Genomic DNA, 13,139 nt, shown 5'->3' with positions numbered 1-13,139 from the left:
GAGGCAGACACAGTGCGACGCCCCATCACACACAGCCTTCTATTAAACAAGCGCTCCCCCTCACATCTTGTTTTACGGCACGTTGCAAAAATACAAATGGTGGCTCGGAAATGTCACTCTTGGAATATTTTGGACAGAAAGTAACTCATAACATGTCTACGGGGGATTTTTATGAAAAACAAGCTCGGCAGATTGAAAGAGGATAATTCAAGCTTGGACTACAGCTGCAATGTTGGTGAGTTTAACGTCATTTAAGACCAGCAGATCAGAAACCGAAAATCATGAATAGGAAGTGGATGGAGGGTATTGCAACTCTAGATTCAACAGATTGTAAAAAAATCTAGAGTTGCAAATTGCGGCTAATCAGACCCCTGCTTGTGTCCAGACGGCTAGCTAGCTATCATGACTCCATGGCTCCCCTCTTTTGAGCCACAGCCATCTTGAAGCTCTGTGGTAGTGTGGATGGCTCTCTTTCTCTCTCCCTCGATGCCTAAACTACTGAAGTACAATGTATACTTCACCTGTACTTTGACCCTATATTTTCCTTCTACACCAAATCTCTTGAAAATGTCAAAGGTCAAGGTCACATTCATGGTCACACTAAAAACCAGATACAGATACAGTATAGGCCCATGTTTATGAATCTTGGTGGGAATATGGCTGTTCCTAAGAGAGAAATTGGTTCTGTACTTGGTCTGTTCTTGTTTCCTTCCACACCAAATGTCTTCACCAAAGCCTGCATGTGCTTGGTAGACAGACCAATGTTTCTTTTTGAAACCTCAGCCACAGACCAACAAAACAGACACATGTTTCTTTGGCTGTTTGCTCTCACGTCATGTCATTCATGTGTGTGATGGTGACAGGTTTCTCACTGTTCTGCTATAGCACTGCTGCTGCTGCTTCTCCCATGGGCTTTTCACGCATGAACCTGTGCCAGCTGCAGGGCGGGCCAGCTGCAGGCAGGGCAGGGCAGGCAGGCAGGCAGGCAGGCAGGCAGCACCCACAGGACTCCCTTTTTCTTTGGAGTGTTGCCTAAACCCTAACCTTTAACCTCACAAACACTATGCCTGAACCTAACCTTAAAAATGGAATGCCTGGCCTGGGCCTTGGCTCAGCGGTCAAGGCACCTTGGCTGGTACTCCAGTCTGGCAGTGTGCCACGGGCTCGACTCCCGATCCCGACGGCTTTCATCACAGATCTTGTGACGTCACTAACGTGGTGTATTTCGGCCTTTTGACTCAAAGGCTTTCAGCTTCCAGGAAGAAACCAAAAATACACAGGGAAGACATTATTTCAATATTCTAACCACACCTGGGGGTCTAGAGTAATGTTAACTCCATAGACACATCCAAAACAGAAAAAGTACAAAAATCACAGCACTCCATCTTTAACCCTGACCTCACAGAAACGATGGTATGCCTAACCTAACTTAAACCTTGACCTCATAACATTATGCCTAAACCTAACCTAACCATAAACCTAACCTCAAAACCACGTCCACGTCCACGTGGGCCAAACACTGGGAAAGGAGTTTGCATTGGCTATGCATCTGTCTAAAGGTCTAATTGTTCTGCTTTTTTGTTGCTAATCTTTTGCAGATTGTATATTTCCCATCCCCTGGATGATCAACCTAATAGAAAGACGATGAGGAGGTGGTGTGTTTGCTGAACTACTGGGCAGCTGATGAATCAGGGAGACCTGTGGAAAACAACAGGTGATTATTGGGGTATTTTGGTTAGTGCTGCTCTTCCCTCTGTCTCTGTCTCCACTCTAAAAGATAAGTCCTCTCCAGATCCATGCAAATGTCTGGCACACACTGCAATTCCTTCTGGGTGAGAGGGAGGGGGGGGGGGGTGTGTGTGTGTGTGTGTGTGTGTGTGTGTGTGTGTGTGTGTGTGTGTGTGTGTGTGTGTGTGTGTGTGTGTGTGTGTGTGTGTGTGTGTGTGTGTGACTGTGTGTGTGAGACTGTGTGTGTGTGTGTGTGTGTGTGTGTGTGTGTGTGTGAGACTGTGTGTGTGTGTGTGTGTGTGTGTGTGTGTGTGTGTGTGAGACTGTGTGTGTGTGTGTGTCTCTCTCTCTCTCTCTCTCTCTCTCTCTCTCTCTCTCTCTCTCTCTCTGCTGGCAGTAGAGTATGCAGTGTTGGCAGCAGTGACCAGAATAAAAACAGCAACACCAGACACACAGACAGAGAAAGAGAAACAGAGAGACAGAGTGAGAGGAGGGGCAAAAATAAGCAAAATGATCCATTGAACCTGTCTGTGCCCTCTCTCTTAATTACACCCTGTCTTGTAAATTTTTCCTTTTTTTGCAACATTTAAGCTCCCCCCCCCACCCCACCCTCTTCTGCACACTTTTAAGACTGTGAGCTCGTAGTGACAATTAGCCAGAGGAGAATAAAAAGCAGACGTTCAGGAGAGGGGTGGTGCATTCTGGAACGAGATGGCTAACAGAGAGGTCCTGTCGCTCTTCCGCGGAATCTTCCTTGCAGCGCTGATACACCGCTCGCTTCAAGGAGGTAAGTGGTGTGTGTGTGTGTATGTGTGTATGTGTGTATGTGTGTGTGTGTGTGTGTGTGTGTGTGTGTGTGTGTGTGTGTGTGTGTGTGTGTGTGTGTGTGTGTGTGTGTGTGTGTGCACACGTGTGTGCGCGTGCATGCACCCTCGGTGAAGTGAGCCTCGACCCATCATCAATCAGAGGTTTAGAACAGGTGCAGGTCTTTGTATAAACATTCTGCTTGCTGCTCAACCACATTAAGTGACAGTTTTATTTAAGTAAAGTGTCTTTTAGTGATCAACTATGAGAATGGCTACTTGTGTCAGGTCAGGTTGCTGTGACTTTGAACTTAAATCTTCACATGAGGTAAACTCTATTCAATTGGTTTATTGCATCTGTAACTCATACATGTGTATTTACACAAAATGCACAGCCCATGCTTTACGTGGTACCATAGCTGAGAGGTCGCTTTCTGTTGTTGCTTAGTGTAGCTGAATCCAAGGTATTAATACTTAAAACAGAAAAAAGCCAAGCAACAAATTAATGTACGTCAAGTTTTGTGATTTGAATGTGTCGGTGCATTAGTATAATATTGTCAGGCTGCACTTCAGATGATTAACGTTTGTTTAGTCTACTTTAACCTCTGCACAAGTGTTCGTACTATAAATTTCCATTTGACTCTAAAGCCAAGATAACACTCTGTTCCATTGCATTACAGATGAACATCTACAGTATCTGTCTCTTGACATAATTAGAAACACAATTGCAATTTGTCTCAATGTTGTCCAGGTTTTGAGTAGATAGTTATGCATGCAGGGTTTAGACCAGTGATTCTCAACCTTTTTAATTTGAACGACCCCAGTTTGATATGCATACTGTAGATAAATAGTCCATGGGCCCCAGTTGATAACTTTATTTTTTAATCCCTGGGACAACTCTGTGTTAATGAATGGTCCCGTAAGGGTCATTCTTCATACAGACCCCCGGAGGTCCCCAGATCCCACATTGAGAAGCAGTGGTTTAGATGGTTGTGGTCAAAGTATTGGTAGAGCAGATTTGTTGTCCAGGTAACAGAATACCTTTTTATTGGCTTTGCCATAACAAATTGGACCTTGCTCTGGCTTGCTCTTCTCTTTCAAGAACTGTAAATTATTGTTTATTGAGGATGCACAAAAAATATTTTTACATTTTAGATGCATACACTTTGATATTACTGCCATAATGATCTCATTCTACTGAAGCTCAAATGTATTTGTTGATAAAACGCCACAAAACGGTTTTGAAACACCTTTAGTAAGGATTTTATATTGCACAACATACATTTTTATAGGGGCTTCTAGAATGTGTTTATTGTCTCCACCAGCCGAAGGCATTGGGGAGAGTATGTTTTGCACTCCGTCCGTGTGTCCGTCCGTGTGTCCGTCCGTCCGTCCGTCCGTCCGTCCGTCCGTCTGTCCATCTGTCTGTCCGTCCGTCCATCCGTCTGCGTACAGCTAATCTCCAGCACCGTTGGCCTGGTTGATGCCAAACTGTGCACACACACTCCCTGGATGCCAATGACGAACCTCTGCCCCAAGTTCTCCACATCTGCCGGTTATAGCGCCACCATGGGGCAGATTTGGGCAAAACACATTTCTGTACAACACTCCTACACATTTTGTCCAAACATCACAAATGCTATTATTCTGGTAGAGACCTGTGCCCAGATGGGCACTTTTTCTAGTTATGGTTAATGTTTCTTCAGCTGAAGGTTACAATGTGGCTGTTGCTCATTAGTGAGGAGGAACTATAAAGTGTTTTAAAGTCATTAGTCTCTCATACAATATAAAGTGACAAACCGCCATATCTCTAAATGACGTATGTTTCTCAGAAAGGGAGCAGGCAGAGTTGTGAGTTTGTCACTGAGGATTACAGTCTGCAGACAGTGGCAGATCGAGGCTCTGTGTAATGTCACGTAAAACTCTATGCCCTGTTTAACTTTTACAGCTCATCACGGGGGACATGAGACTCCAAGCTGCTCTCTCTTTTTCCCCCTCGGTTACACCACACACAACACAAGATGTCCCACAATGAACTCCCAGTAGTACAGCTACAATGTGATCTGTAGATCTGAGACTAGATGTACAGTAAATGTCAACTTGGACGGTTTTGACCAGTGCTTCTCCTGAGGTCACAGGACTGAGGTGAGGTCCACTCAGACCCCCACACCTGGCACCCCATGAGACAAAGGCATGCATTTACATTCCTATGGGTGAGGGTCGCGCTACGCGGAAAGGGCAAGGAGCCAATCCACTGTCCACTAATAGTTCTGGTTTTGATGGTTTTTTTAAACCAGAACTATTAGTTTTATATTAGTTTTTCTCTTTTTCGTGTTTTTCAAATGGAGTTAGGGAGGCAGCTGCCTGCCTTATTGCCTCTGATAAATGGTGTTGACCATGAGTTATAGGACTCTGGTTTTGACCAGGTTACAGGACTATGGTTTTGTCCAGGTTATAGGACTCTGGTTTTGACCAGGATGTAGGACTATGGTTTTGACCGGTGCTTCTCCTAAGTCTATACTTGGTTCATTTTGGCCAGAGAGCTCATTGCAAGGTTACACAGGACTCTGGGTGTTTGGGTAGAGCTCTGGTTTCTTTTGGCCAGAGCCTCTTGTGAGCTAGTTACAGGCCTCTTGCGTGTGAAGATCTAAAGAGTTCACTACAAGCAGAGCTTGCGGTTGCAGCTTATCTGTTTCAGGGGAGAGAGAATGAGGCGGTGAGCATGTCTTTCCTTCCACTCGTGTTCAGACTGTGAGTTTCCACTCTCTCTGTCTCTCTCTCTCTCTCTCCCTGCAACACTGCTTTGATTTTGATTTTCCTCTTGCTCTGTACCTTGGCTGAGAGTGTCTGGGTTGTTTAGCCCTCTGTTGGAAAGCATGCTTAAATGTCTGGGGCTGGGGCTGTTCAACAAAAGCCAAGTCCTTTAGTTCTATTTATTTGTTCGAAACTAATTTGTCCTTGGCTCTTTTGATGTGTCTGTTCTTCATCTACCAGTCTCCAGACAATCTCTAAAAATGTCAGATGGAGTTAGTTCATTTTAGATTCAGCAAATGAATACTTTGCCCATATATAGTCTTTTTTAATATTTCATTTTGTTTAACCCTCTGTAAGATTCTGAGATGATGATGATGATGATGATGATCATGATGATGAAACAAGGATAACATTTGGAATATTTGGGAGGTACAGTACTGTATAAACCCCAGGAGGGGGATTATGATGACATAAGCGTAAGCTTTAAATACTTAAATCCAATAGTTCCCCAGGGGTCTATACATACCTCCCCCCTTCCTTTTTTCCCTCTACACCAAGATCGCCGAACTATCAGCGGAAATCAGGGTCGTCCGTCCCACCGTGTTGACCAAAAACAAACACGGCTCACTGGAACTTTCAAGATGGGGCTCAGGCAGAATTTACAGCGCACACTGGACGAGCCAGCGAATATCAATATTGGCGTCGGAGCAAAACTTTGATCTCTAAAAGTGAACATTAAATCCATCCATATCAAAACTCTTCAGAGGTGCTCAAAACCAGCTCCATCTGTGTGCAGCACGCTGCCGCGTAGAGAAAGACCTTCTTTGAGCCACCGCCAAGGAAGTGTCAATTATCTAACAAGTAACATGAAGCTCATTAACGCCCACTTATGGTGTTTCTGTGCACAGAAAACACACACCCATGCTGGGGGGAAGGAAGGTCACCCAGGGGAGTTTGCAAACGCTTCCCTGAATGTTTTCCATCGGCAGTGTGAGAGAGTTCTGGCTGAGCACTAGGGGCCATCTGGGAAGGAGTTTGTTAATAAATATGCTCCGTGTCATGATACCCTGAAAGCACTGAGGTATACGTTTAACTACATTTACCATAGGTGAATATTTTAACATTAAAAAAAAATCTATTATGCCTAAAAAAACATATTAAGTCAGTGGTTTTCAATCCTTTTTCATATCAAGGTCCAGTATTCATTGGACCTTGTATTCACGGACCACCATTTGATCATGAGATTTAGCCTCTCAGACCCAAAAATATTTTGTTATCGTTGGACAAGATTTGGTTCACAATTCCATGGTGTATTGATGTGGTGCCATAGAAGAGATAACAGGCAAACGTTTGATCAAAATAACAATTCTTCTACATTCTCTAATTTGTGTAGGGTCCATTTGGTTACCAACTCTCCATCATTTAGCTCCGGGGACCGCCAGTGGTCCTTGAGGGGGTTCAACTTCCAGGTGGTCCCCGGACCACTGGTTGAAAACCCCAGGGTTAAGTGGTTATAACTCTGTTTTAGCAGTTCTTTAGCAGTTCCCTCCCATAGCTGAATTTCTTGCGCTGTTAGTGGTTGTGGGTTCACCTTCCCTCCTTGAAGCATGTCCATCTGTCCTACAGTCTGCAAACAAACAACATCTGTCAGACAGCTAGAGAGGGGGATGGATGTTATTCTGATCAAAATAAATCTGTGTTGAAATAACTTGGGCTCATAGTCCAGTCTTGTTTGGGGAGCTAAATTACATCCCTGAACCAAACCCAATATCTACGACCATCTGCCTCTTCAGTTTTTTTCCCGTGGAAAGGGACCTTTGCAGGGAATTCCCTTATCCCCAAGTTCAGATTTGACTTTTTTTTATTGTAGTTTATTTTCGTATTACATGTCATCAAGGTGAACCCTTTACTGCCCAGTGGCAGTGACACACACAAGACACACATTATATGTGGTTAAACGTGGATCTTTTTCATGTCAAGGTCGTCTCCCAGCTTGATATGGACCCCATCTGAAATTGTTTTGTGTGAGGTACCCACAGAAGTAGTCTACTGGAAATTCCATGAACCCAGAAATGGTGATTAATGTAAACTTTTATGATAGAAATGTTATCTATAGGCCTAATGGATGAAATTCAGCTTGGTTGCTAAAAGTTGCACTTTGAGCAATTTGAGTAATTGCTAGCATAATATGTGACCATACCAAATCACAACGAGTGTTTTTTGTGCAAAACTAACCTCAAACCCTTAGATCTACATATATGGATATATGTTATGACATTCCATATGTTGATCTTTCCCCATCCATCCTTCCTCTTTGATGTCTCCTTTTTGACTTATGCCTGTCCATTCAAATTTCAAACTCTAGACCCTAAAGTTATTAGCGCACCCGACAGCCGGCAAAAACTAGAGTTCTCAACAGGCCCACCTGTCCATTCAAGCTGTAGACGGGGCTGCCCCAAAGTTATTAGTGCAGCCGCACTAATAACAAGTAATAAAGTTTACATTAAACAACATTTCTGGGTCTAACATGGGCTTCCAGTAGACTAAAGAGAAGATTTGTGTGTTTAAAAAAAGAAATCTCAATTATTCTCAAGATTTTTCAAAAAAAGGAGAAATAGTTCCTTCCCCAAAGACGGACCAACTTCCTGTCTATCTCCTAAACACGGAGACGCTCAGACACTGATAGACAGTAGTATAGAAAGATAGACAGTAGTATAGAGTATAGACAGATAGACAGTAGTATAGACAGATACACAGTAGTATAGACAGATAGACAGTAGCATCAGTCTGCTCAGTACAGTCTATAAGCTTTATTCCAGTGTTTTAAATAAAATACTTACTGATTACCTGGAGCATAGTAACATGTTGGTGGATGAACAAAACGGCTTCAGAAAAAACAGGGCTTGTATTGACCATATTTTTGTTATATCATCTATAGTAAGAGCTAGATTAGAGGAGGGTAAAACACATTTGTCTGTTTTATTGACTTTAAAAAAGCCTTTGATTGGATCAACAGAGACCTGTTAGAAATATAAGTTACTTTGCTCTGGTATTAGTGGTACATTTTATAATGCCATCAAAGCTTTATACAAAGCCGCAGTCGCTTGCCTCCAGTTAAATGACCTCAGAACTGGTTGGTTCCCCACACCATTTGGTGTGAAGCATGGTAATGTGCTCTCCCCCACTTTGTTTGCCCTTTTTGTAAACGATTTAGCCCAGGAAATCAAGCAGGCCAATTTGGGTATAACAATGGAAAACATTAATTTGAGTATTCTTTTATATGCTGATGATATTGCTCTGATGGCTGAAAATGAGTCAAATTTACAAAAAATGCTGAATATTGCATGTCTATGGTGCAGTAAATGGAGACTTTCGATTAACAGAGAGAAAACTCAGATTATACACTTCAGAAGGAAGGCTGTTAGGTTTTGCTACATTTACCAAGCTCTATGACGCCATGGTCTCTTCCATTCTGTTTTATGCAGCAGGTGTGTGGGGCTTTGAGGAGACTATGTATGTAAAAACATTCAGAGTAGAGCGTTGAGGTGTTTTCTCGGGGTGCATAAGTATACCACTAAGTTGGCCATTGAAGGTGACACAGGTTGGGAAAGCTGCCTGACAAGGCAGAGATGTGAGATGATCAGGTTATGGAATCGCCTTACCCAACTGCCAGAAGAGAGGCTTACAAAAATTATATTTAATTGGAATAAAAGATGTAATCATCCGTGGATAAGAGAGGTCTCCTCAATTTTCTCAATTTCTGACATAAACACATATTTTTTAAATAACCTTCATTGTAACATTAATACAGTCAAATATAAACTGTCAATGTTACATTAGCAGAAATGGAGGGTGGACATTGTGAAAAAGGCGAAATTAAGAAGTTATATCCAATTCAAAGAGGACTACATGACTGAACCTTATGTTGCATTTAATTTAAAAAGAGGACAGAGGTCCTTTTCCCTTTTTTGCTTCCTATATGATAAATTCCTGTTCTGTTCTTTAGCTACATAGAAATGTCTATTTGTATGTCTCTAAATGTTTGTATGTCTTTAAATGTTTTGATGAATTGAACAATGTGGACCCTGTTGTAAACAAGTGTAATGCTTAATTGGGTCGTCCACTCACAGTTGACAGTCTTTGTATTGAGTTTGTGCTTAAAATGTACTGTAAATTCTACAAACTGTTAATAAATATTTCAATCAATCAATCAAAAAGTCCCTCTGTGCCCAGTTAAGATCTGGTGCTTTACCTCTGGCAGTTGAGGTTGGCAGATATACTGGCGTTCTGAGGAGCAGCGACTGTGTGCTCTTTGTGACCTGGGAGTTGTAGAGCAGGGATTTTCAACTGATTATGAACCAGGGACCACCACCCTGACTGAGAATCAACCTGGGGACCACTGTTGTGTTCCCCTTAACAGCCATGATGTATTATTATATTGGTTATATTGGCACATTTCCTAATAATGGTGACTCAACCAGTCAATCCCGTACAGTGTGTGGGGCATACACTTTCCCGTACAAGTCAACTGAGGAAGTTCTTGACAGCCAACTTTCCAGTAAATTACAACATTGACGTGTCAGTTACAGTCACCTATTTGTGAAAATAAAGGCACTTGTCACAGCATCGGAGCCCACAGTGTGCGAGCGTCTCCGAGCGTATACTACTCGCCGCTCGGCACCTGCCCAAGTTTGGGTTGGATGTGCATGTTTTTGTACTTTTTTCACGTATGATTGACGTGTCATCATACGTCACCAGGTGCACTCTGTTTCGCAACTTTGCATGGTCAGGGACCACATAAAATACCTTCATGGACCACCAGTGGTCCACGGACCACCTGTTGAAAACCTCTGTTGTAGAGGATGAGTTTCATTTTGTTTTCTATTGTCCACTATACCATGATTTAAGAAACGTTTTATTTGAAAAAAATCAGGATAAGTGTTTTATGTTAAACTGGTTGTTCAGTAATTAAGTTTTTGTTTTTGGAAAATTCATAGAGAAGGCATGGCAGTTACGTTGGAGAACGATGTATCCATGAGTAACTGTCTATTTGTGTATATGTATTATTTATTATATATGTAGAATTTTGTGAGTGTCTTGTAAGCCTGTGCGGGCTGGGCATCTTATGATGTAGGACACTTAGACAGTAGTATAGACAGATAGACAGTAGTATTGCGCAATCTCAAACTGAATTAATATAAAACATCAAAAGACTGAGATCTCCGTCCATGGCAGTCGGTTAGGTCAGCTTAACAGATCAAAAATGATTATTTCACAATTATAATATGTTTGGGGGTGGGGTGTGTGAGGTGTAAGTAGGCTAATACTTTTATTACAAACATTTATTTATAGCTCTGTGGATTTATTATTTTTTAGTGGTGCAACCACTCCTATAGACAGCTATGTGTGTGTGTGTGTGTGTGTGTGTGCGTCCCTGTGTCCGAGCACGGAAGTAGCATTTGTGTCACTACATATAGTACAGTACAGTACAGCACCACTCACTTCAGACGGGTCTGATTTTTCTTTTGTTTTTAAAATAATTTGTCTACCTTAAAACAAAGTTTTTAATACCACCAATGGACTACTCAATTCAGTGTTGTGCCCTCTGGAATCAGCATTGCTCCTCTGCTCTCTGTGTGCGAGTGTGCGTGTGCGTGTGTGCGTGTGTGTGTGTGTGTGTGTGTGTGTGTGTGTGTGTGTGTGTGTGTGTGTGTGTGTGTGTGTGTGTGTGTGTGTGTGTGTGTGTGTGTGTGTGTGTGTGTGTGTGTGTGTGTGTGTGTGTGTGTGTGTGTGTGATCGTAAGCACGTGTGTGTGTGTGTGAATGTGTGCGACGTGGATCCTTGCATTTCAGATGCGTGCGTTTGTGCGTTCGTTCATTCATCTACCAGACAGCCACAATGACACACTGGCAAAATTTATTCCAGAGTTATTAGTTTTTATGATGGACAGAGCATAATGACAGCAGACATACATACCGAGAAAGCACGGCCCAATGCGGCCCAGATGAAAAGGGGGGAAAATACATAGCCTCTCTGTTCCGACAGTCACATAAGAATTAAGGAAAGCGGGTGATTTAATGCTGAAAGGTGATAGCTTGCCTCATTTGGCGTTGGTCAGGAGGGGCTCAGTCAGTCAGTCAGTCCCTCAGAAGTTCAGAGGAATTTAATACATTAATTTTCCCCATCAATGACATGCCACTGGCTGCAGTTGAAGGTGAGTGAAATCACTGCGGATCAGATGGCACACCTTGGCCCATCGAGTGCTGCATGGTGATGAATTGCTCTTTGGCACTCTGACGGTAGGTTGGTAGATTCCCAATGTGATTATTGTTGAATCTCCCACCAAGTCGAGTGCCGCGCTCTGCGAGCCTTTATCCCTTTAAGACCTATGTCCGATTCTATAAATGCCTTCTAAATAGCATTCCTGAAGAAGATCCTAAGGGATCGAAACGTTGAGTCAAATAAACCAGAGCTGAGTTTTTCATACCAGTGTTGCGGACTCTATTTTTTCCTCTTGTACTGCCTTTTGTCCAGCACCTGGGCTAGAGTGGAGGTGCATGCTCTATTTCCTTCTAAATAGCTCTCAAACTTTTTGGTGGCAATTAAGGACCCCTAAAAGTATATGTATTTTGGCTGCAGAGCCCCCATCTGAAAATGTTTTGTTCCAGGGACCCCCCCCCCCCCCCCCAGAAGAGAAGATTATTATTATTTTTTAAATAATATTCAATGTTATTTATTTTAACACTTTAAAAATTAAACTAAATACATAAATAAAGCACACTTATAAGCTTGTATATCAAGCTTGTATTATATCATATCTGCTATTTCTTTTATTTATTTTTATATATAAACATATGTTGCTATAGCAAAAATGACACTGATGCTTCCCCTAAAATGACACTGATGCATCCCCGGTTTTAATGGGTTATTGAAGGAGTGTGTTGTATTATAAACACCTCTCTGGCCCCTCATCCCAACCCTGGCAACAGCCATCCCTCCACAGCCAAACTGCCTTAACGTGACACCTGGGGCGCGTCCTGTGGCTAGTCAGCACCACACTGCCAACCCCCATGCCATAGACGTCTTTTAGAGTTCTGCCAGAGGGCGGCACGGTTAGTTCTGTAATTGGATCACGTTCTTTGAATGCAGGGAAACCAAGAAGGACTTAATAGGCCCTGAAACATACACTGAAACCTTACTGTATGCCCACAACCATTACTTTTCAGGAAGTGGTGCGGGGGAAAACAAGCTCTTGTTCACACTTTTCTTGGGTTGAATATTGTTAAAATTCCACGGACACACACCATATTTATGTCATTATTGGCGGAAATGTTTAGAAACCGTGCACCCCATTTATTTGGCTTATTTTGCGTGACTGAAGTATAGGACATTAATTTATGGAGAGAAAAAAAATATTTAGAGATACAATATTTCTGCCCGACTGTGTTGAGACTATAGACGATTATTACATAATTGTCTAATCGCAATTATATTTTTTATAATAATAAGCATTCCATGTTGAAAACATTTTCATATATTTCCAAACATTTTCGAAAATAGTGGAAATCGCATTAGCTTGATGAGCTTGTAGATCGGCTATTTCCATTATTGTCTCCACCAGGCCGAAGGCATGGGGGGAGAGTATGTTTTGCACTCCGTCCGTCCGTGTGTGTGTCCGTGAGCAGCTAATCTCGGCCACCGTTAACCCGGTCGATGCCAGATTTTGCACACACACTCCCTGGATGCCAACGATGAACCTCTGCCCCAAACTTTCCAGAACGGCCTGTTATAGCGCCACCAGGAGGCCGCTTTGTGCAAGACAAGTTTTTGCACAGTACACCTACAGATTTTGTC

At 42.5% G+C, this 13,139-nt stretch overlaps 1 protein-coding gene across 25 annotated transcripts in view; it reads left to right on the top strand.

The window, feature by feature from the left end:
* The first annotated feature begins 2,184 nt into the window (after positions 1-2,184).
* elna (elastin a) overlaps positions 2,185-13,139 on the top strand; it is a 121,266-nt gene continuing 110,311 nt past the window's right edge. For 18 of the 25 annotated variants that reach the window (XM_083774024.1, XM_083774026.1, XM_083774043.1 and 15 more), the window contains exon 1: positions 2,186-2,515. In XM_083774024.1, coding sequence (XP_083630150.1) covers positions 2,440-2,515 — 76 coding nt within the window. In that variant the 5' untranslated portion in view covers positions 2,186-2,439. Of the gene's footprint in view, positions 2,516-13,139 lie in introns of all 25 variants that reach the window. The other 7 variants (XM_083774036.1, XM_083774021.1, XM_083774035.1 and 4 more) reach the window with 3 other exon arrangements.

Source organism: Protomyctophum parallelum (assembly GCF_964188405.1).
Source record: "Protomyctophum parallelum genome assembly, chromosome: 9".
Lineage (NCBI taxonomy): Eukaryota > Metazoa > Chordata > Actinopteri > Myctophiformes > Myctophidae > Protomyctophum > Protomyctophum parallelum.
This window is presented reverse-complemented; position numbering and strand designations above follow the sequence as displayed.